The sequence below is a fragment of the Eublepharis macularius genome, chromosome 4, assembly GCF_028583425.1.
Source record: "Eublepharis macularius isolate TG4126 chromosome 4, MPM_Emac_v1.0, whole genome shotgun sequence".
Lineage (NCBI taxonomy): Eukaryota > Metazoa > Chordata > Lepidosauria > Squamata > Eublepharidae > Eublepharis > Eublepharis macularius.
This window is the reverse complement of record NC_072793.1, coordinates 155,390,440-155,414,155: the sequence shown is the minus strand read 5'-3', so window position 1 is coordinate 155,414,155 and position 23,716 is coordinate 155,390,440. Positions and strand designations below refer to the sequence as shown.

Here is a 23,716-nt window from a genome sequence, read left to right as displayed (position 1 = left end):
ATTTATTCTTCCTAAGTATATCCCAATTAAACTCACACCTAAGGCAAAATATTCTACTAATGAGCATTTATTTAATTTATTTCATTTATAGTCCAGCTTTCTCATTGAGACTCATGGTGTATGTCAGAATTAGAAAACTATGCCAAAAAAAGCCTGTGTAATAAGACAATTTTTTCTTACAACAATTCTATAAGGTCAGTGTTATTATTAAGCAGAAAAGAGCAAGAATCCAGTAGCTCCTGTAGGACTTAAAGCCAGGAAGGGAGTCTCCATACAGTAATGTTCTTAAAGCTGGGGGGAAATCTCCAAAGGATATTAGATCCTGATAGATGTGGTCCAGCTGGAAGAGCAGGCTAGAAGTGAAAAGTTGGCAATGGGCTTTCCTCATTACAAAAGATGCACCATCGCTGTATGTGTCCATTCCTCACGAGGAAGCCAAACGTGTGATTGAGCTAGCTTTACATTCACGAACTACAGACAACCCTCCCACCCCCTATTACTTAATTTATTAGACATCATATTAGAAATAAATTATTTCAGATTCCAACACCAGTTTTTTTATCAGGTAAAAGGGGTAGTGATGGGATGTCCCGCAGCTCCCAGCATTGCTAATCTTTATATGGCTCATTTAGATTTTATTTTATTTATGTCATTTATAGTCCGCCTTTCTCACTGAGACTCAAGGCAGATTACACAGTATGAGGTTGGTACAACCAGTATCAAGTACATTTCAATACGGTATCAAGGGCATTTCCATAAACAATGCCATATGGTAAACAGATACAAGTTTAAAAGACAGAAACATATTTTTGAATGATACTGTTAATCCTTCCTTTGACAATATTTTTCTTTTCAAATGATACATAGACAATTTATTTTTGATCCTGAGGGACAAGACTGTGCAAAGGATTTGGCAGGCTGGATAAATTCTATAGATAGAAATATTATATTCACGTGGTAAGAAGACTTACAGTGTGTTAACTTCCTAGATATAGTTGTGTACAAACAACCGATAAACAAATTGGGAGTCAGATCATACAGGAAGAATACCGATATTGTGCATACCTACATTACTCCTCATTCCACACTGGGAACCTTAAGAAAAACATCCCTTTTGGACAATTTCTTCGTATAAAATGTAATTCATCTTCAAACATAGATTACATTAGAGAATCTAACAACACAAAAGAGGCATTTCTTGCAAGGGGATGCCCACACACAGTGATTGAGAATGCTAGTAGTAGGGCTAGACAGGTACTTAGGAGATCCTTCTTAACGCCTAAGGTCAGATCAGAAGACAGGAGCATTAAACGGGCAGTAGCTTTTACCCTCCTAGCAGCTGGGATTTCTAGGATCATAAGGTGTAATTGGCGCATCATTCAAAACATACCTGGTCCTGAGTTCCAGCCAATGATTGGATATAGAAGGACTAAGAGCTTACATGACACCCTGGTATGCTCTGACTTTAAGGAATCAAGCCAGGATCAACAATTACCCCATTGCCATTATGCACGTGGACACTGTAACGTATGTCCCTTATCAGCCAATATTAATACTTTTACAAATTCAAAAACTTGTTCCCCTCTGTTTACTAGATGTTTTTCTATGTGTGCCACAGTGAACGTTATTTATGTTATAGAATTCTCCTGTTCATTAATTTACATAGGAAGTACCACACACCCTGTCAGAACCAGAGTTCAAGAACACCTATCTAGAATTCGGAACAAAAATATTGAGGCTCCTTTAACTCAACACTTCTTGCAGTATCATGGCAATGAATGGGAGTTTAGATACTCCATTCTACAGGTGATCAATTCAAATTCCAATAGTAACGTTCAGAAAGTTTTACAACAAATAGAAGCACAGTGGATTTTTAAACTTGATTGTCTTGTCCCCAAGGGATTGAATAATGAAATAGACTTCTCTGTATTTTTGTAATAAATGTGTATTTTTGTAACAAGTATGTACTTTTGTATAACATGACCCTTTAAATTTTATTTATTATATGGAGTATGGTCCCTTTAACTGGTAGGTTAATTTAAGCAGCGTTTGAATTTAAATTGTATTCTCTGAAACATTGGGCTATGATACCAGACTGACAGTTTATTACCAATGCAACATACGAGTTTATGTATGATTGAATAAGCGAGTACTCTTTTTAAAGTATTCATTAATATTTATTGTAGATTTTATTGCATGGCAGATTAAATTATGGCATGTGTATTATGTATATCATGCTCTGCAGGTATAATATTGGCCGATGATGAAGATCCCCAAAATGGGCAGTCATAGTAGCTAGCAAGCCTGTTTTCAACTTTTCACTTCTTGCCTGCTCTTCCATCTAGACCAGGGTGAATATTCACCTTGGTATCTTCTGCTCTGCCAAAAAATTAAAAGGACTGAATGATTTAACTGTAATGCAATTACCATAGTGTATTTACTTAGCATTGGTACTTACTTTGCATTGGGTTAAACTGCACTTTGGCTGGATACCCTGTTAAAATGACTAATAATTGGTATGATATTATATGACTTGTACTTGCGGTTATATTGGACTATAGCTTACGTGCATTTTTGTAAATTGCACAATGAGCACTTGCACTTTTAATATAAATTGATGTTTGTATTGTATTTATTCTAAAACTTCGATCTAGTCTCCTTTGGAGATTTCTCCCCAGCTTTAAGAATGCTCCTATAGGACTAACAAAATTTGTGGTAGGGTATGAGCTCATACCGTACCACAGATTGTGTTAGTTTTATAGGTGCTACTGGACTTTTGCTCTTTTCTACTGCTACGGACAGACTGACATGGCTACCCATATTGATCTATCTTAGTGTTATTATTAAGAATGGATAAATGTGATTTTTTTCCCCTCATGAGTCACCAGTGGCTTGGGACCCACCAAACATTTCCACTGGTGGAAAGATGTTCATCACCAAAGCATGACTTTCCCACCTCCCCATCCTGCTACAGCCCAGAATGCCGCATACAGGAATGCAGAATGCCCCCCAGGAAGCAGTATAAGGAGAGGGGGCAGAAGAGAGAATCAGGGGGGGGGGGAAATCAGTCAAAATCCTTTGCAGGATACAACCCACAGTTTTGTCTCCCATTGTTGATATGGATAATCTGCATGTTAATTGTGTGCCATTTATACATGTGCACAATTTATACAATGTACATCATTTATATGCATTGGTGCACAACTAATATTGGAACATGTATGTATTTTATAGAGAAAAATCAACATGAGGAATTAATACTCATGGGTTTAATTCTTGCAAAAAAAAGAAGCTGAAGTATAACATGGATGTTTGAGCTGAAGCAGCAAGGATGAGAAATTCGACAGCATTTCTTATTAATGGTCTGCATTACCAATTACTGGCCTATATCCAACCTGACATTTGAAAAATTTATGGGCACTAAACTTTTGGAAATAGGGATGGCAATTTCTTCCGATTTCACTCTGCCTTTGCTTTCCTCCATTACACATTCCATGCTGTTTCTGTTGGCCCACTAACCCCCAATAATAAACTTTGAGGATGTGAAATGGTTAGGTACAAGTCTGCATTCCTATGTTACAGATAGGTGTGTGTGTTTATGACAGCTAATGCTGAGAGACAGCAGCTTGCCTAAAGCCACCTGGCAAGCTCATCTGGGATGCAATTTGAATCAACTGCTTTCCACATATTTTGGCACCCACACTACAGCAACCACTATCTTATCTGGTGGGCAGAGAAGTGATTCTGAATTCAGATAATGTCAATTTGTTAATGCAAATCAGAGCTCTACTTATTAATGCATTTGGCAATATCTCATCCTATAACATAATTGTGTTAGCGGGTTTCGATGACTTACATTGATTCCACTGAGCAGGCACGGAAGTGCACCCCTAGCGGGGATACAGAAGGGAGTCGCCCTGTTCCAGCAGCCCCATTGGAGTGACTGCTGGATGGAGGAGCCTCAAACCGTCGACTCTCCCCATGTGCCACTCGCCCGCAGCACCCCAATCGGGGTGGCTGCTAGGCAGAGCAGCCTTGAACTGCCGGCCCCCGTGCGCCTCCCACCCACAGCGACCCCATTGGGATGGCTGCCCGGCAGAGCAGCCTGGAGCCGCCAGCCCCTGTGCACCTCCCGCCTGCAGTGACCTGATTGGGGTGGCTGCCAGGCAGAGGAGCCTGGAGCACTGCCCCCTCACACTCCCAGGGCGTGGGGTGGCTGCTGGGTGGAGCAGCCTTAAACCACGAGCCCCCGTGGGCCTCCCGCCCACAGTGACCCGATCGGGGTGGCTGCTGGGTGGAGGAGCCTGGAGCCCCAGCCCATCAAGCTTCCACCCACAATGCCCTGATGGCCTGATCAGAGTGGCTGCTAGGCAGAGCAGCCTTGAACCACTGGCCCCCATGTGCCTCCCGCCCGCAGCGACCCAATCGAGGTGGCTGCTGGGCAGAGGAGCGTCGATCCACCAGCCCCTGTGCACCTCCCGCCTGCAGCTCCCCGATTCGGGTGGCTGCCGGACGGAGGAGTCTGGAGCACTGCCCCCTCATGCTCCCCAGCTGCAAGGCCCTGATTGGGGTGGCTGCTGGGTGGAGAAGCCTGGAACGTTGCCCCCCCCTCATGCTCCCTGCCAGCAGCACCCCAATCGCTGGCCTCCTCTCCCCACCAAAGCCAGGTTCTGGGGGGGGGGGTCCAGTAGCTGCATGGAAGCCTCCCTGGCCTCCCCCCAGCCATGATTCTGGGGGGTGGGGCAGTGGGGCACAGAGGTGGACAAGCCTGGCTCTCCTGCTCCCCACCCAAAGCTGCGATTGTGTGTGTGTGTGTGGGGGGGGATTCTGGAGAGTCTGGGGCTGGGGGAGAGGAGGGGCCTCAGCAGCTTATGATGAAGTCCATCCTCTGAAAGGGCTGTGTTTCTCCAGGAGAACCGATCTCTATGGCCTGGAGATCAGCTGTCATTCTGGGAGATTTCCAGCTACCACCTGGACACTGGCAACCCTAGGGGCATGCGGCAGTGGGCAAGCCTTGCTCACCTGCACTCCCCACAAAGCCACAATCATGAAGGGCGGGGGGAGCAGGTTTGCCTGCCTTGCCCCCCCCAAAAGCCTAGAGTTGCCAGTCTCCAGGTGGTGTCTGGAGATCTCCCAGAATTACAACTCATCTCCAGGTGACAGAGCTCAGTTCCCCTGGAGAAAATGTTTGCCTTGGAAGGTAGGCTCAACGGGCATTATTTCTACCTGAGATCCGTCCCCTCTCAAAGCCCACCCTCTCCAGGCTCCACTCCCCCCACCCATCTCCAGGAATGTCCCAATCTGGAGCTGGCAACCCTACAAGTCCCAATGGGGAGGTGAGGGGGCCATGCAGGGGCAAAGGGGGGCACAGCACTGGGCATACCTCACTCACCTCCCCCCAAGCTACAATGGGGGCAAGGGCAGGGGGCCTGGAGGTGGGCATGCCACCCTGCCCTCCTTCCCCTGCCCCAGATCAGGGTGCTGGGGAGGGGTCGATGGCCAGCCAGGCCCCCCTGCCCTTTCTAGAGCCCATTGTATTTTTTGCTACAACAGGCTTTGTTTCTAGTTCAAACAATAAAGCTCAATATGTGATATAAAACTCACCAGATAACAGAGGCTATGGTAATGTGAATATATGCCACTTTTTCGTAACTGCTACACATATAGGACTCAAAGAACTCTTACAGGCAGGCTCCTGTAGGGCCCTGACCAGGTTTAGACTTTATGCATTACAAATGTTCTCAAAATGGTTTTCTCAGCAATGCTAAAATATCTCAGTTTCTCAGACTGTAGATTAAAGGGTTCAGCATAGGAGACAAAATGTCACAAAACACCAATACAATTTTATCCTGCTGTGGTGTTCTGTATGAGCTGGGCCTCATATATTTAAAACTGGCTGCTCCATAGAAGATGCCCACCACACACAGGTGGGATATGCAGGTGCCAAATGCCTTGCGCCTTCCTTCAATTGATTGCATTCCCAGGACTGTCAAAAGGATGGAAATGTAGGAGGCCAGAATGACTGAGATGGGGCCAAGAAGCATCACAATGCCAGCGAAGAACAACCCCTTCTCATAGGTGGATGTCTCAGAACAGGACAATTTCAGCAGAGTGGGAACTGTGCAGAAAAACTGGTTGATGACATTTGACTTACAGAAGGGCAGACAGAGCACACAAATGGTGTGTATCAGAGCAGGAAAAGAGGCACTGATCCAGACTCCTGCTGACAAGGCTAGGCAGGTCCTCCTAGTCATGTGGATAGAATACTGCAAGGGCTTGAGTATTGCCACATACCTGTCATAGGACATAACAGTCAGCAGAAGACATTCTCTGCCTCCCATGGTCAATGTGAAAAACATCTGGATACTATATCCAATGAAATTACATTCTTCTTGTTTAAGAAGTCCACTGATGGAATAAAAAAAGAAACGATCAGCTTCGGTGGCAGTTAGACTGCAATACAATTATTTCCGACTCACAATGGGCACAAATTTGGTCCTCAAAAATATGCTCCACTAATGCTATTAATATCAGAACAACCTTTAGAAAAATCATGCACAGGTGGTACCTAACCCCACTCAAGCTACACTACATAAATCCTTCATACGACCCACAAAGCTGGCGTGGGTGCAAACAAACAGGGTCTTTTTTCCACTGTTGGTGGAATTGCCCTTTGATTCCACATTACTGGAGCCTGATCTTCAACATGATTGGGCAAATAACTGGTTATGTCATTCAACCACGTCCTGAACTTGTTTTTCTTAATTTGTGGGGAAATGAGGACATCCCCATAATCCGAAAAGATCTGATTTCAATTATGATCAGTGCGGCCAAAGCCATAATCACAAAATCATGGAAATCCAAAGTTCCACTCACAATACAGCCTTGGATTAATAAATTATGGGAATTTCTCAAAATGGAGAAAATCACAGACCGCATCTCAACCGCTGAGAATCAGAACTTCCAATCCAATTTCTATGAGAAACAGTGGCCTTTTCTGGACTATATGGAAAAGCAAAACAAATACTTGCAGTCAATACCCGACAATCTCAAAGTTATAGCAATTTATTAAATGTTATGTTCTTTCGTTGAGGTGAGGGTGCTTGTGAGGGGGAAAAGAATATTTTTTTTCTTAAACACAAGTAGTATTTATTTGTAAGTACATAATTCTCACTCTGCAAGAGATAAAGAGATACCAGAGATAAAGGAGTGGTACATGTGCCTTTGGGATTATATAATCTTCGACAAAATAGCAGATGTTAGGAAGTCATATGAGTATCCTATGTCAGAGTCAAATTTCCTGAATAAGTGGTATTTGGTATTGGAAAAAGAATGAAGATTCTCCATATTCCTTTTGCAATCGCCGTTATTTTAATTACATTTTGTTAATGATTAAAATCTGTATAACGCAATGCATATTTTTATGTAACTTGATTTTGGAATGTTGTCACCTTCTGTAGTGAGTTTTTCACAATACATTTTTTTCCAATAAAACTTAAAAAAAATAATTTCCACTCTGCCATGGAAGCTTGCTGGGTGACTTTGGGTCAATCACACATTGTCAGCCTAACGTACCTCATAAATGAAAGACAGGAGACAATGTAAGGTGGGCTGTTTGAATGGTGTGTAGATGAAACAAAAAGAAGTCCCTAAGACATACATATTTTCTGACACCTGTAACTACTGTTAAATATGTCAGCTGCTGACCAATAAACTTGCAATATTGCCAGAGAAACAATAAAACTTACCATTTTACAAGAGTGTAGAATCACTGTCTAGAATAAGTGTAGCATGTCTTACAAGGCTGCATTAGAAGCTTTAGATGGCACATTGCACAGTTTGTGGGGAATATCTATGGCAGCCGCAGGAGTCACATTTTTTAGCTGGGAACTTTCAACAAATGCTTCCCGTTACTCTGAGAGGAATTAAAACCGATGACTTGCAGGCCTGTATCAATCATCATCAATTTTGTGTCCAAAAGTGCTGTTTGAGGGAAAATATGAAAGTATAACATGCTGGTTTTTAACAAAACTAATTAAAATCCAAATGCTATATGTTGTTCACTTCAGGTGTTCGAATTTCTTTCTTTTAAAGAATAGATATTAGACTTGCGCTTGGGAGTTTGTTTTGCTTCTTTCTTTTTTATTATTAATCCCTAAAGGGACTGTTGGGTTAGAATCATAGAATCATAGAGTTTATGTATGTATGTATGTATGTATGTATGTATGTATGTATGTATGTATTTATTGGACTTATAGTCTGCTCTTCCCACAATGCAGGTTCAGAGTGGATCACAACCCTATTAAAATACAATACAATATACAATAAATAGAAATATAGCTAAAAACAATTAAAACTGATAGCAAAATTCAAGACAGACAGGGGATTTCACAGCCTGCATAATCACATTGGAAGGGATCTCGAAGGTCATCTGGTCCAACCCCCTGCACAATGCAGGAAATTCACTACTACCTACCCTCCCCCCCCCCACACACACTCCCAGTGGCCCCTGCTCCATGCTCATAAGATGGCAAAAAAACTCCAGGATCCCTGGCCAAACTGGCCTGGAGAAAATTGCTTCCTGACCCCAAAGTGGCAATCTGCATTACTCTGGGCATGTAAGCAAGGAGAGGGAAGATGGGCCCCCAGTAGAGCAAGGAGGAGTCCCTCCCATACAGTAATAGGAAATACCTCGGCAGGATGCTAAGGTAATTGTGCAGGGCACAGTGGAAGAAGGAAGAGAAGTGTTTTTTGTTGGCAAAGAAGTTTGGTTTACTGTAAGGTTTTGCTGGTTGTTCTTCTGGGGGCGGGGGCGGTGTCTGTCTTCCACTGTGGGTACTTTTAGTTTGTTAAACGTTAAATTTAATTAATGGGTATGCTTTGGGTATTTCAGAGAGAATGGTGAACTTTTAAAAAGCAGTTTATTATTAGGTTAGCTGTAGGTCTTGTAAGCAAAACTTAATTTTTAACTTTCAGTGACCAACCGAGGTTTTCTTCCCTTTAATAGGCTTGTGTAGAATTAAGAAAAGTTCAGGTGTGTTCTACTCTATTGGAGCCAAGCCAGGTAAATTAGAAGTATTTTTTTGGAGTTTGTCATAGGCTTACCAGGAGATACTGGATTTGAGGGTAGTGGTTGCTGTGAAGAAGAATTAAGCTGCTGCTTGCTAGTGCAACATACCTAAGTAGGGCCTTTTAAAAAGAGATTTGTTTGTTCATCTCCAGGTTTAGACCCAAAATCACTAGTAAGCTTTCAGAGTAGGTAAGTTAGTTTTTTTAAAAACTCTGCTTTTTGGTTAGGTGCTTTGGCTAGGTAGGCTAGCAACTTTTAAAGGCTAGGTAGGTAGGTAGCTTTCAAAGCTTAGTTAATTAGTGTAGGTTAAAGAGGGCAGAAATTGGAAGCAGGAGACCAGAGAGGGACCCTGGGGGAAAGGTGAGGGCTGAGATTAGAGGGGTGGAGGGGAGGGCTGTGGCTTTCCCCCAATCTGCGTGGAGGAGACCCATCCCAGGACAGCTGCCATTCACCAGCCTGGTTCTGGTGACAGTAAGAGGGTTTGCAATGCCCTCTTTCCTGAGGCAGCTGCAGGAGCACCCACTGCCACCACAGGTGCCCAGGGTAGGAACTGGTATTGGGCAGGTGCCTGCTGCTGAGTCTCCCCTTCCTCCATCTGTTGAGACCCAGCAGCAGGAAGAGCAGCTGCATGAGGAATCTTTGGGGGTGGGCTTGGGGGATGTGAGTTTTTGTCCCTTGTGTTCACCCCTGGGACCTGGAGGATGTTGGAGGAACTGGCAGGGGGGGGGGTCACCATTGGCGAGTATTCTCCAGTTTCCTCTGAGGCCAGCAGCAGGTCTTTCAGTTCGAGGTAGGAAGTAGAGGTGGGCACGATCCCAAAAAAATTACCGCTCAAGCTGATTGGGGATCGGCACCGGAAACGACCCCAAATCACCGATCCACACCAATCATCTCCCATTTTCAATCCGTGGATTGGGGATTGGGGAGGCCAAAGCGGAGGGGCACCCCACTGTTCCCAGCTATGTGAGAAGGTAGGTGGTGGCAGCGACTGCCGAGTCCGGTGGGCACATGGAGGGGACATTCACACACACACACACACACACTTAGAGTGGGGGGGAATTTTTAACCTGGCGACGAGCTGCCTCCCCTCAGGGAGGGGAATTTCACACACACACACACACACACACACACACACACACACACTTAGAACAGGGGGGGGAGTTTTTAATCCGTCCCTGCCTCTCCAAATAGAGAGAGAGAGAGACACCCTGTCAACATGTTTCAGCCCGCTTTTTAAAAAAAGCAGGGACAGAATCCTCCATTCCTCCCCACAAAAAGCAAGCAGCCAGTCTTCCAAAAGCATATTTTAAACACACACAAAGAGCCGTGAATGAGGTTTTCCCACAAAATACAGTGTTTTAAAAGCAGGTTAAAAACAGAGAGTGACAGACAGAAAAACAGCCATTCAGGGCCAGCGCCAGAGTTTCTGGCTCCTGCAGCCACTCGTGCACACGCACGCAGAGCACGCATGCATGCCACAGACTGCGTGATGATGTCATCATGCAATGATGTTATCACGCAGCGCAGGATGGCTGGGGCGGTGCGCGGAAGCTGCTCCATGCTCCGCATGCCGCCCCAGCAGCAGCTTGCGGCTTCTGCGCCTGGCTGGGGTGTGTGGGGGCGGAGGAGGCCACGAGCCGCTGCTGGGGCAGCATGTGGAGGCTGCTCCATGCTCCGCACGCTGCCTCAGCAGCGGCTTGCAACTTCTGCGCCAAGCTGGGGCATGTGGCGGTGGCGGCGGCACGGGGCTGGCTGCAGCAGCAGCTGCAGCCAGCCACGCCAGCTCGACTGCGCGCACCTACACCCCCAACACCCCCTCCGGCACCTCTCCAGTGCCCTCGCGCCCAAGGCCACCGCCTACTTGACCTCACTGGGCACACTGGGCCTGCAGCCATTCCTCCTACAAAGCTCCATTTTTTAAAAACCAAAAAACGTTTGGAGTGCCCATGGCTACAGAACACCCCCTTCCCCCTCTCTCCCCTGGCCGTCTTCCAACTGGTGAGTGCATTTCTGCTCCGTGGTTGGAAGGAAGCCCTGCTGATCAAGGCAAGCTGGGCTTCCATTCAGGTTTCCAGGGTGACAGAAGGAGGGCAAACTCAGCTCAGATATTCCCCTGGCTCCATTGCCAGGGGAATAGATTACTGGCGCCGGAGTGATTGGATCTCCAATCAGATACCGATCGCCTCGATCAAGCCCCCCCGCCCCGGAACGCTGGATCGGTCGCCGTGGACGGCACCGATCCACCGGGTCCCAATCGCGCGAACGCCATTATTGTGGGTATTTTTCTATTGTAATGCTGATCTTGCCCATCTCTAGTAGGAAGAGACAATGGTGGAGGAAGAGGACGAGATTGTGGAACAACAATTCCCTTCCACTTGTGCCTTTGTTACACCAAGATCCAATCCAGACACATAATGGAAACAAATAATGTTACTTAACAGCTCCTTTGACCTCCCACCCCCTTCAGGGATGGCTGGGGCCTTCAGTATTTTGTCACGCTACCCAGCTACCCTGGTGGCCCTGCCTCCATTATCACTTCCCACTGAGGATAGATTTTCTCCTGATTGGTCACCCAACTGCCATAATAGGTGGTTCCAGCTACTGAGCCATTTCAATGGCATTCCTCACATGGGTAACCAATACCAGCTATAGCACTCTTCTATCCAGAAGTGTCAAGACCAGAACTTCTGACCCTGCAAGCAAGAGGAAGCTACATGCTTTTACATTGCCTTAATAAGACAATAATGTTTGCATCCACAGTGCCAAGCAATGGTCTGCATGTTTAAAATGGCCCACTCAAATTATACACCACAAACAGATCTTGGTTATCAACTGACATCGCTTCAAACGCTATCATTAATGCTTGAAGAGAATGTTGTCATATTGGGCAAGCATGTGTGAATTAGCTCTTTAAGTGGCTGGGCTAAAACTGGAGTGGGAAGGGCATAATTTTGGCTCTCCCAGGAAGCTTGTCTCACAACAGCTGAGGCAACTTTGACTAGACTGAAAGAAATCTCAAAGTCTTTGTAGTATCATTTCAGTCTACAGGATTTATTCCGTTTCAATCACATTGCTTCTGTTTGACTACACTGTGGATATGATTGCTTTACATACTTGATAGAAAATTACTTCAAACTAATCAGGCAGAAAAGTGCAGAGAAAATATGTTTTTCCTTTTCTGAGCAAGTTTTCATTTGTTAATTCTCAGTCAGCATCTCATTTAAAGTTCTTTAATTATATCTTTCAATAAGACCCATTGGTACTTATTAAAGAGTCTCATTTAAGTTTGTTTTTCTGTTTCAAACCTGGCTTTTCTAAAAACATCTCAAGAGAGAATGCTTCAGCTAATGAGGCTATTTGCTTCAGGGAGATACTTACCTGTTGAAGCAGCACTTCTGGGAAACGGAGATATTTTGAACTGCTGTAAAGTTAATGTTTGAAACATCCAATGATAGATTCTCAGCAGCGTTTTAAATACGCTCGTAACGGCTTTAATTAGATTTTTTTTTATTCCCATCAGAATAATTTGCCTAGCTGTTGCTTATCAGATGATGAGATGTTTCATTCAGGTTCTAAAACTATACACAAATTCTAACTTCTGTATGGAGTACCACATTTTTATATACAATGATGCACCTTTTTTTCCTCTCCAGTTGCTTTCTAATAGTTGTCTACATTATTGGTGTTTTTAAATACTTTCTAACTGACATCTCCTCTTCTTCTCTCTTTGGATCCAAATGGTTCATCTCCGCACAGGTGCATGGTCACACCTAATGATGATGCTTAAATTGAAAGCTATAACTTGGAAAGTGGATTCAACTTCTGACAGTAATCCACACATAAATTGTAATAACGTGATATTTGATTGAATTTTCATTCAGTTGTTGGGGTTACTGATGACAACATGAGTAAGGCCCATCTTTTCTCTTTCTTGAGGGGTGGCAAAGGCTGATGATGGAAATGAAAACATTTCCCATGACTACAATGCAGAAGATTAGCAACTGGGGCAAAGTCCTAGGAAATGAGAGCCCCAAGCACATAACTCCTTACACGTGTTCAGTCACTGTGCACTTAGGGGGAGTGGGTGGAGTATGCTGCCCCCCCCGGCACTTCTACAAGATCACCAACTGGTGGGCATGCTGCCTATGCACTAAGGAAGTGTGACCCATGTACGCTTCCTCCCCATGTTTAGGAACATTCGGAAAGCAGAATCCCTTATCAGAGAAAGAAAGCATGTAAGTGTACCCTTTCTCCACAGGTAAATGCTGTGATTACAAACCAGCCATGGCAAATAAATATATGGAGGGATCACATGCTTGGGATTCTCATTTCCTAGCATTGGAGATCACTGGCTTTCCTCTGAATATTTCCATCAGCACAGCAGGACTTCCTCCACTCCTCTTTCCTCCTGCAGTCCAAAATCCACCCCCTCCCCCCAATTGCTCCTAGGGGACAAGGGGACAGCAGAAGTGGGGTGAGTGGCAGGAATGGTGCTTCATTAGCAAAAAGGCTAATCTGTGGCATTTTGTGTGTTCATATAGCTTATATTTAGAGGATTAGATGCAGGACAGCTCGTTGGTGGGCCACAATATGTTGTGCAGTCTACAAGGATTGTTTGGTGCTTTGCGTATGCATCCTTCACCAAAAGGAGCAATAGGATCTGCTACCCCAAGGACGATTTTTAAAATACGTGTCTAGCTACCAAAACATGAATAAAATGGATACATAATTAAAATAAACTCAAAGTGGTTACAATAACAAAAATAGAAGTTTGGTGTACTAGACCCAGTTTGGTGTAGTGGTTAAGAGCATGGGACTCTAATCTGGAGAGCCAGGTTTGATTCCCTACTCCTCCTCTTGAAGCCAGCTGGGTGACCTTGGGCTAGTCACAGCTCTCTCAGAGCTCTCTCAGCCTCACCCACCTCACAGGGTGATGTTGTGGGGATGATGATGATATACCATGTAAACCGTTCTGAGTGGGTGTTAAGTCATCCTAAAGGGTGGTATGTAAATTGAATGTTGTTGTTGTTGTTGTTGTTGTTATAAATAAAGAACAGATGGTTGGGGAAAAAATCATCACCAGCAGAGTATAGATGCAAAAGTTCATAATCAACTTTTACTAAAATCCTGGAAGCATAAGAAGGCCTTTGTTCTCTTCTTCCTTAAAGATGACCATGAGCAAGGTTAGCAGATTTTCTTCAGATAAATCAAAAAGAGTCCAGTAGCACCTTTAAGACTAACCAATTTTATTGTAGCATAAGCTTTCGAGAATCACGTTCTCTTCGTCAGATGCATGGAGGGCAGAAGGAAACTGGCCAAATATAGAGGAGGAGAGGGGGGGAAGGGGGGAAGGAGGAGAGGGGGGATGTAAACAACTCCTTTGATGTGGAGATGCAGACAGCTCCTTTTGGTGTGGGGATCAGTTTGCTTGTGTAAAGATTCAAAAGAGTTTGCCGTGTTAGTCTGTAGTAGCAAAATCAAAAAGGGTTCAGCAGCACTGCAGCACAAGCCCTCGATAACCACAGTCCTCCCTGCCAGACTTCCAGTAGTGGTTCAACAAAGGGTGCTGCTTGAGACCACACCCCATCCCCAGCTGCCATCCCCTGGCTGCCACCCTCTGACTAGAGCATCATGATGTCAGTTCTGGTTACAACCGTAAGTGACATCATAACATTGACCAGTGTTGCCCCACCCTATATTTTTGATCCTACTGTAGTGAAGAGGCCAGCTGGCAACTCTACCCCTGGTCAGTGGCACCAGTTCATTGCCGCTTTAGAACCTGAGGATGAAAATGAGAGCCAAGTAACATAACACATGACTCTGAACCTGTGAACAGCAGTATCATCAGGCAACAATGGAAAGTTCTCCACCCACACAACTGTGTCCATGAATATCTTTACTACATAAATCCTGCTCCAACAGTGGCTGAAGGAATGTAGAGAGGTGGTCATCCATCTAGAGGTTTCCAATCAAGACCCTCAGGGTCAAGCTTCATGAAACACTCTATTTTGAGAAAAAGGAAGTTAGGCAGAGATTCTTGGCATGTTATAAGAGACTAGTTCTAGCTCTGTTCATATGTTTTGGGTACCACAGCCAACAGCAAAGGCAATGAGTCACAGGTGTTACCAAAACTGCTATTTTATGGGGAAATTAGCTTGCAGTCTGGGTTTAATTATTGCGGATCTTAACCAGCTATACCAGAGTCCCTCTTCCAGATTACTCATGCCATAAAGAGGCAAGACTAATAAAGATAAAGTGTGTTTTACTAATAATGTTGTGTATGCCTACAATAACACACACAAGCAAGGTACACACAAGAACTAGGAAACAAAGAGTAGGAAAAATAGAGCCGTTTGCATTAGCAGGAGAGCCCACTTAAGATCGATGGAACTGGACGATACGCACCTGGCCATGGCGAGGAAGAAAGATGTCGTAGCCAAGCATGGCGATATCTAATGCCTGCACTAGACACGCAGAGTGATGGCTGAGGTTCAGGATAGGAATGGTGCACGCACCTCATGGCAGGGGAAGCCTGCTTAAATACCCAAAAACGTACCCTGAGGCAGGTGCCTTTCGCCGTGGTTCTCACGGGGGAAACAAAGGCTTAATGGGTCTACAACTATCTCTAATGGGCCACTTTAGTATATGAATATCTGATTGTGACACCTCGGGAAGAGGGGACAAAGGAGGGGAGGGGAGTGTCGGGCAGGTTGATTGAATTTGCCAGGGAGCTGCAGGGCAAGGCTGGCAGCTGCGGACATGGCAGGCACGCATTCACGAAATGGCTTCTCAGAGCAGACTGTTCAAGCTGGTTTTTTGCTGCCTGGGAACATGGCTTCTTCTTTGGCATGGCTTGGTCTAGCTAGCAGGCTGCCTAGTGGTGAGGGCAGACCCAGTGACTGTCCTGCAAGAGGCTCTCTGCGAGAACTGACCAGGGGGTGCCTGGCCAGGCTCGTGGAGGCTCCCTCTGGCTGGCACTGTGCTGCTAGTGGCATGGCTGTGGGCCCAGGTGTGGCAGGTATCCAAGGAGGCAGGAAACAGGAATAGATGATACAGTCCATTAAAGCAGAGGGATCAGGAAACAATGCTGCCCTTAAACAGAGTCCTTGGTGGGGCTTTAAAACAGCAATGCAGGAAACTGGCACAGTTCGTGGCAAGCCCCATAACAGGAGGAGGGGGGTCCCTGGCAACAAAGGGACAAGCCACCCTGCCTGTTGCCAGCTTCTTCGGCAACTTCACCATGATCTCGTGGGACAAATCCTTGGCAGCTTTCAGGGATTCCACAACTGTAGACACTTGTGGCTACACGTAGGGGCCACAAGTGTAAACTGTCCCATATCTGGAGATCCACTTGTCAGTTAGAGTATCGGTCCAGCAGAATGCAGAGGGCTGCCAGGTCAACTGGCATGTAGGCCAGCAAAAACCCCTGTTCCCCACACCCAACCAAGTTACTTTGCAAAGGCAGCAGGGGGTGCCTGGGGAGAGCAGCATTCCCTCCTTCATTTTTGGCAGCTAGGGCAGCCAAAAGGGCTGCTGGGAGATCAAGTTGCCTGGAGATGTTGACCAAGAGTGAGCCCCATGGCAGCTTCCATAGACATGATTGAACTTGCAGTTTGACCTCTGGCACCTTCCTTGCTTGTATTACCAGCACACTCTGTGTGCCCAGGGTCCAACTGGATGCCATTTTTCACCAGCCAGACCATCCAGCGACATTCCAGCCATGTCCCTTTATGAAGAGGCAGGCCTGGCCTCCAGCGGACAGACAGCAATTTGATTATTGCCAGAGGCAATTCTCTCAAGAAGCATCAACATCTTGTCATCCTAGGGGTCACCAGCCATTGGGCCTCACCTTCCCTGCCCAGGCATGCCAGCTGGTACCAGTCCTGCCTCGGGCCAGGGGCTCCAAGGAACAACACAGCTGGCCTGCCTGTTCCCTGGTACAAGGGCTCTCTAGCGCTGCAGGTTGGCCAGCCAGAGTGGACTTCTTCTTAGACGCCACCGGCCCTATAAGGAAACTACTTGCTGCAGTCCCGAAGCTCTGCAGGGAAAGCGGATTTAGAACCTGCTGGGCCTAATGTGAAGGGGGGAGGATGGTGGCCCCATCCCAAACCCACCCCATGAAACCAGTGGCAGTGCAGCCCAGGCCCTGATGCGTGAGGAAGGGGGCAGAAAGACAGGGCAGTTGCAGGGACCTGGTGGAGAGATGTATGGGCCAATGCATCATGCCAGTGTTATGTTCCCAAGCGGTATAAGGGTTTTTTGGGGTGTGTGTACCATTGCACAAGACAGCAAGGGGGGCCTGGGTCCTCTACTCTCATGTCACTGCCCTGGCCTGGCATTGTGGAGAATGAAGGGTGGGAGGGCCAGGGCCAGGAACTTCCCCCCTCATAAAGAGGTGGAAAAATAGGGGTACCACCACCATCCATGCAGTGTGTGCTGTGAGTGGACCTAGCTGGCGGCCACATTCAGACCACCTTCCTGTGGTCACCTGTTGCCAAGGAGCCCCCCTCTCCTGTTCTAAGGCCTGCAATGAACTGTGTCAGTTTCCTGCGTTGCTGTTTAAAGATACACTAAAGACCTGTCTCCTGATTACCCTGCACGTGTGAACTCTACTACACGTGTCTGTTTCCTGCCCATTATCTACTATGGACTATGCCTGTTTCCTGTATCTGCTATGGACTATGTTGTTTACTGTTCCCTGCCTCTATGGACATCTGCCTCACCTGGGCCCAGAGCCATGCTGTTAGCAGCACGGTGCCAGCCAGGGAAAGCCCTCAGCGAGCTTGGCCAGGCACCCACTGGTCAGTTCCCGTCAGGAGCCTCCCGCGGGCCGGTTACCAAGTCTGCCCTCGCTACCGGGCAACCTGCTAGCAAGCCCAAGCCATGCCAAGGGAGAAGCCATGTTTCCCAGGCAAAGAAGAACAACTATGGACTGTATGCTCTGCGGCAGCCATTTCCAGACCAGGTTCCTGTCACATCCACGGAGCCCAGCCTCACCCTGATATGCATATCTCTGGAAGCCGCCCTGAGATGGAAGTGCCGACTGTCCAGAACAGCTAATGGACGCATCTCAAAGCAGCCTCCACATTCCAGAGCTGATGACATCGCGACCAAGCCCAGTGTCCTGGAACATCCATTCAACCCACCCGGCTTTCCCCCTCCCTCCTTTGTCCCCTCTTCCCAAGGTGTCACAATAACAATCAGATTCTAAAGTGGCCCATTAGCGATAGTTATAGGACCATCAAGCTTTTGTCTCCCCTCCTGAGAACCACATGGAAGGCCCCTGCCCCAGGGTACATGTTTGGCTATTTAAGCAGGCTCTGCCTGACACTAGGTGCTCGGTGCTGGGCGCCATGCCCAGTGCCTGGCACATGCTCGGCCAGGCGCTGTGCCCCATCCCCAACCCAGATGGCACTGCACATCGCCCCCCAACCTCGCTGCTGGAATCTCTGCTTCTCACCGTGATCCGGTAATGTATTGCCTCTACTCCATCGATCTCAAGTGGGTTCCTGCTCATGCAAATGTCTCTGTAACTCTTTCCAACCTTTATTTCTGAGTTCTTGTATGTCTGCTGTATGTAAGTGCTATGTCAGGCATATGCCACACTTTTAGTAAACATTTTTTTATTTGAATATTAGCCTCCTCTTTCTTGTCTGAGTAATCTGATAGATTGACTCTGGTATAGTTGGCTAAAGATCCGCGCTAGCTCAAACCCAGACTGCTAAGCTAATTCCCCATTCAAATAGAGCAGTTCTGGTAACACACCCTGACGCACTCCACCCCAGTGCAATGTGCTTGCCCTGCAGGTGAGGTGAGGGGGCCAAGGAAGATGCACAGCCAAGCAAGCAGGCCAGCAGGCCCCAACCCTTACTACAGCTGGATGGTGGTGATGGAGACTGCCCTCAAGTCATAGATGACCTATGGCAACTCCTGGTGGGGTTTTCCTGTCAAGAGACTAACAGAGGTGGCCTGCCATTGCCTGCCTCTGCAACCCTGGTCTTCGTGGGAGGTCTCCCATCCCATTACTAACCCAGGCCAACCCTGATTAGCTTCTGAGTTCTGCCGAGATCAAGTTCACCGGGGCTATCCAGGTCAGGGTACTACAGCTGGATAGCAGCAGACAAAAGAAGCAACTGCATCAAGGCTGCAATCTGATCTGCCCCTCCCCTCAGCCAGCTCTGCTGCCCAAGACACCTGCCTGATGGGGGCCTGAGACATGGAGGAGGTGAGACCCATACCTGCAAGCCAGCCAGCTAGCCCAACCCTCAAGCTACATGGCTACACTTCCAAATGGCAAGCAGTGGCAGAGTGAAGGTTGAGCTCGCCTCTGGCTAGCTGAGCTACCCAAGGCCCCTGGCAGAGATGGCAAAGGTATAGAGGTGGCAAGGTATGTAGCCTGCAAGCTAGTCAATCAGCCCAACCCTTGAGCTGCTCAGCTGTGGTTGGGCTTCTCCCTGCCCTGCCCCAAAGTGGTAGCTGCCGCCTCGGCAGGAGTTACTTGCCTCCTGCAAATTCTCACTTCCCAGCTGCAGCATTGCCGGCAGATGAGTCATGCAAGCCCCTTAAATGATGCTGGATTTTTGTCTGTACATACAACTGAAACAACTTTGTCCCAAACATTCATTTTTGTGGATTTCAATGTCAAAAATCTTTCAGATATTCTGATTGAGCAAATATTTTCCAAATAGTTGATATTTCTCCAGTAATTGTCTGGTTGCACAAATATTTTCAATGTAGTCTCTGATTATTTGATGTTAGTTGGTATTTAACAGGTTTGATACCTGAGATGCAACCATATTGGGAGGAAAACTGGTTGGATGCCCCAGGTGTAATGTCTGAAAAAGACTCACCAATTTATCTTCTATTTGTATTTCTTTTTCTGGTTTGCTACTCCTTTTCTCTCACCATCTTCTTTTCTCTCATGTTCTCTGTAATCAGCATTAGTGATCCCAAAATAGCATGTTATTTACTCTTCAGATAATTACCTCAATGAAGTATTGAATGCTTGTGGGACTGAGTACTTAAGAGAGTACTGAGAGTAAATACTTAAGCCCTCTTCTAAGTCTCCTCATGTTTTTATACATAACTGAATAAATAACAAAATAATAGCTCTGCAAATCTAAAGAAATAATTCATTTTCCTGTTTTTTAACTTTCGGTCATCAGTTCACATTTTCATCACTAAACTGTGGAAGGAGACAGCTTTGCTCATGTTACAAACAGCTTTGCTCATGACCGCATACATTCCCCAGCAAATCTTTGGGGTGTAAGCCCATTTAATCATTATTATTTGTAGCATGTGCAATGGGCGCACACTACCCTCTGATATCTGAAGGAGACTTTTGGAGGAAGGTATCAGCTGAGCAACTTTTCAGCTCAATAAAGTATGAGCAACCTTCTTGGGGAAAGTGGCTACTCAGTGCAGTAAAATCCCTTTCCAGATGTTGAGGTGAAGAATGAAGGTAAGAAATTTTCTGATAGACAATATTGCTTTCTCTCAAGACTGTATAAACTTTAAGGAATACCAAAGGAATGCAACCTTAAGAGCTTCATAAAGATGTTAAATACTTTCTTATCATCATAAAAATATTCTGTTTCTGTTTCTGACAGTGACCAATCAAATACCTCAGAAAGCTTAGAAGTAGGGTATAAATGTATTAGTCCATCCCCGCCCCCCGCTCCATTACTGCCTCTCAGCAACTGTCTCCTTAGCCCATGTTCTCCATAGTATAATGTGCCACCAGCGAACAATGTAGCTAACTAATCTCTGAGATGTGCCACACCAAAAGTGTTGCTTGAATAGTATGGCCCAATGTAATGGACTGAATCCTGGAACAAGCAAGTCCTAGTCAAGTACTACATTAAGAAGTTGGATTGAGGAAAAACAAAATCACAATTAACTCTGATGTGACGATTCTTTCCTGTTCTCTAATGTGGTGAACAGTTGGGTTCTGAATTCAAAACGAATCCTTCAAGTTTTTCAAATAAACAATTGTTACACTCCAAGGAGCTCGGCACAGCATATACAATACTAGCCTCAATATTTTATCATCATGATGCCTCTTTGAGGTAATTTAGGCCAAGTGATAGAATGGCCAAGTAAACAGGGATTTGAATTCATGTGTTTCTAACACTGGTCTGAGATGCTGACTACTATGCAAAATTTGATCTTTGTTTTGTTTTTGTTTTTTTCCTGGAAGATAGTTTTTGCATTCCTGTTCAGGAACCAAAATCTCCTGAAATTGCAACTGAATTGCATTCCTGTTCAGGAACCAAAATCTCCTGAAATTGCAACTGATCTCCAGACTACAGAGATTAGTTATCCTGGAGAAAATGGTAGCTTGAGAGGGCAAATTCTAGTATACCATAGATTCTAGGTGAAATCTCTCCCTCAAGTCTCCCCTTCACAGACATCACCTCTGAATTTCCAGGAATTTCCCAAACCAGAGTTGGCAACTGTAATCCTATTTAATCCTGTAATCCTATTTAATATTATTAATTCAAAACCTTCATAATATGGTGAGGCATATTTAAAAATAGTAAATCCTATCTCATTCAACAAAACAATGTTTTAAAAGATCAGCTAGTATTATTTAGAAGGACAGCATCACTGCTGAGGGCTCCGTAATGAATCCCTGGTAGATATGGGGTTGACACCCAAGATTTCTCAGGTCCAAGTTAGATTTTCTCTCTCAACTGGAATCATACCTCTGACCTTTTGTATTTAAAGCAGGTGTTGGATCACTATGGTACATACAAATGATTTCTTTTAATAATCTACATATTAAGCTCCCTGAGTGATTCAGTTGCACTATTTGTTCATAAAGTTGTGCTAACGTTTTTGAACATCATAGTGGTGCAATGAGATTCCATCCTGGTGTGGCAGGGTTAAATTTCAACAGAACCTTTGTTGTTCTGTTTCTCTTGGTACTGTTTTAGGCTGCACTCATCTTTATTAGACATGGTTCTTCCCAAACAAATTAATCTTTCAACAAATCCCTAAACTATTGATTTCAGTAGCAATAATATCCAAACCTTCTGGAATGAATGGTTTAAGGACGGTTGATTAAAATCTCGATTATACTTCAAGGATCTTCACTTGCAAGAAAGGCAAGAGACTGGGAGAAGGTGCATTGGAAAAGGTAGAAAAACCAGTAGACTACAGCCCAAAGTTGCACATGGGTGTCATAATCAACAAGGAGCTGGAAGGATTGTCAGTACTCAAAATCTTTTGTATCACACTGCCTGCATTCCTGGTTTTGAAGTAAAGTAATAAAAGGAGTAAGTCTTCTGTGTGAAAATGTAGTCAAAAAGAATGATGGTGTGGGATGGTCACAGTTTGATATGTGGCAACAGGCCATTCAAATAGCATCAGCTTTTCCCAGCCACCACCCCAAACCCTGTCATTAGTGTTGATATGTGTGGACAGATTGCATGAGAGATGATGATGATCAAATAATTCCAGTGCATGTTGGTGTGTACAGAATATTATTGTCCCTGCACATTTTCAGGTGTAGACATGAGGGTTTTTAGTGTGAAAACAAGGGTCATACACTGGACCTTCTTAAGTTCTTTTTAACTCAACCTGAAACCTCATGCTTTGGAGGAAGAGTGACAAGTAGTTTTGGGCAGCGATTGAAAATTCTTCAACACTTTCAGGACACCAGAAGGAACTGTTTAAAACTCCAGTTATTGTTATTGTCCTTATCATCATACTTCTAAAAAAAGTTTCATTCCTATATCTGCTTCTCTTGTTTCCAAAACTGCATCAAGGACAGTATTCTAAAAATATTCACTAAGGAATGGAGTGGCGGTCATTTCAGACTCCCTGACAGAGATAACTGTGGCAGTATGGCCAGACTGCGTGTTCATAGGCCATTAGGCAGATTTTTTAAAAGTGGGCATATAGCTACTGAGGTTGTATATACATTTCTAGGTCTTTATATGTGGCCAGTCCTCCATGTCCCTGCACTGCTTTTTAAAAAAAACAATGCACAGTATATTAATTAATTGTATTTATTTATATTATTTATAGTCCACCTTTCTCACTGAGACTCAGTGTGGATTACACAGTGATAGGTAGTACAGTCAATTTCAAGAGATTTCAATAAATAATGTAATAGGATACATAAATGCAACTTTGTAAAGATTTAAAACAAGTAGAAATCTAATAGAGTTAAAGAATGCTGAAACAGAGCATAAGCACTTCTAAGACTGACACATCAAACAACATGGAACTACTCAGTGGTATCATACACAAAGCAACAGACATCACACAGTAGCACATAATAATAAAGTCTATGGTCCCTATCCCTCTACTGATGCATCTCTTTGAGATTGCTTCCTTACAATACAGCCCTCCTGAATAATTCCACTTTGCATTGTTTCTGGAAAGCCAGGAGAGTTGAAGCTTTCTTGACCTCTTCACGTAGGCCACTCCATAAGTTGGGGGGCAGCACAGAGAATGCATGTATATAGACAGCTGTCAGTTTTGCCCATGTGCAAGGTGGCACCTGCAGAAGGCCCTATGAACTAGTTAGACATGTCTACAATTTGATTTGATGTTTTCTTTAAAGATGGAAATGTAATACCTTTAATTTTGAATTTTTGGGGAAGTAAGTCTCACCTCATCTCTCATAGGCTAAGG

General features: G+C 45.1%; 1 protein-coding gene across 1 annotated transcript; it reads right to left on the bottom strand.

Annotated features, from left to right (window-relative positions):
• Positions 1 to 5,774: 5,774 nt before the first annotated feature.
• On the bottom strand, positions 5,775 to 15,483 carry LOC129327695 (olfactory receptor 2T10-like). The gene is made up of 2 exons (XM_054976449.1): positions 15,476 to 15,483; positions 5,775 to 6,408 (listed from the first exon to the last, which is right to left on the bottom strand). Exons 1-2 carry the CDS (start codon positions 15,481 to 15,483, stop codon positions 5,775 to 5,777), a joined length of 642 nt encoding a protein of 213 aa, XP_054832424.1.
• Positions 15,484 to 23,716: the final 8,233 nt, after the last annotated feature.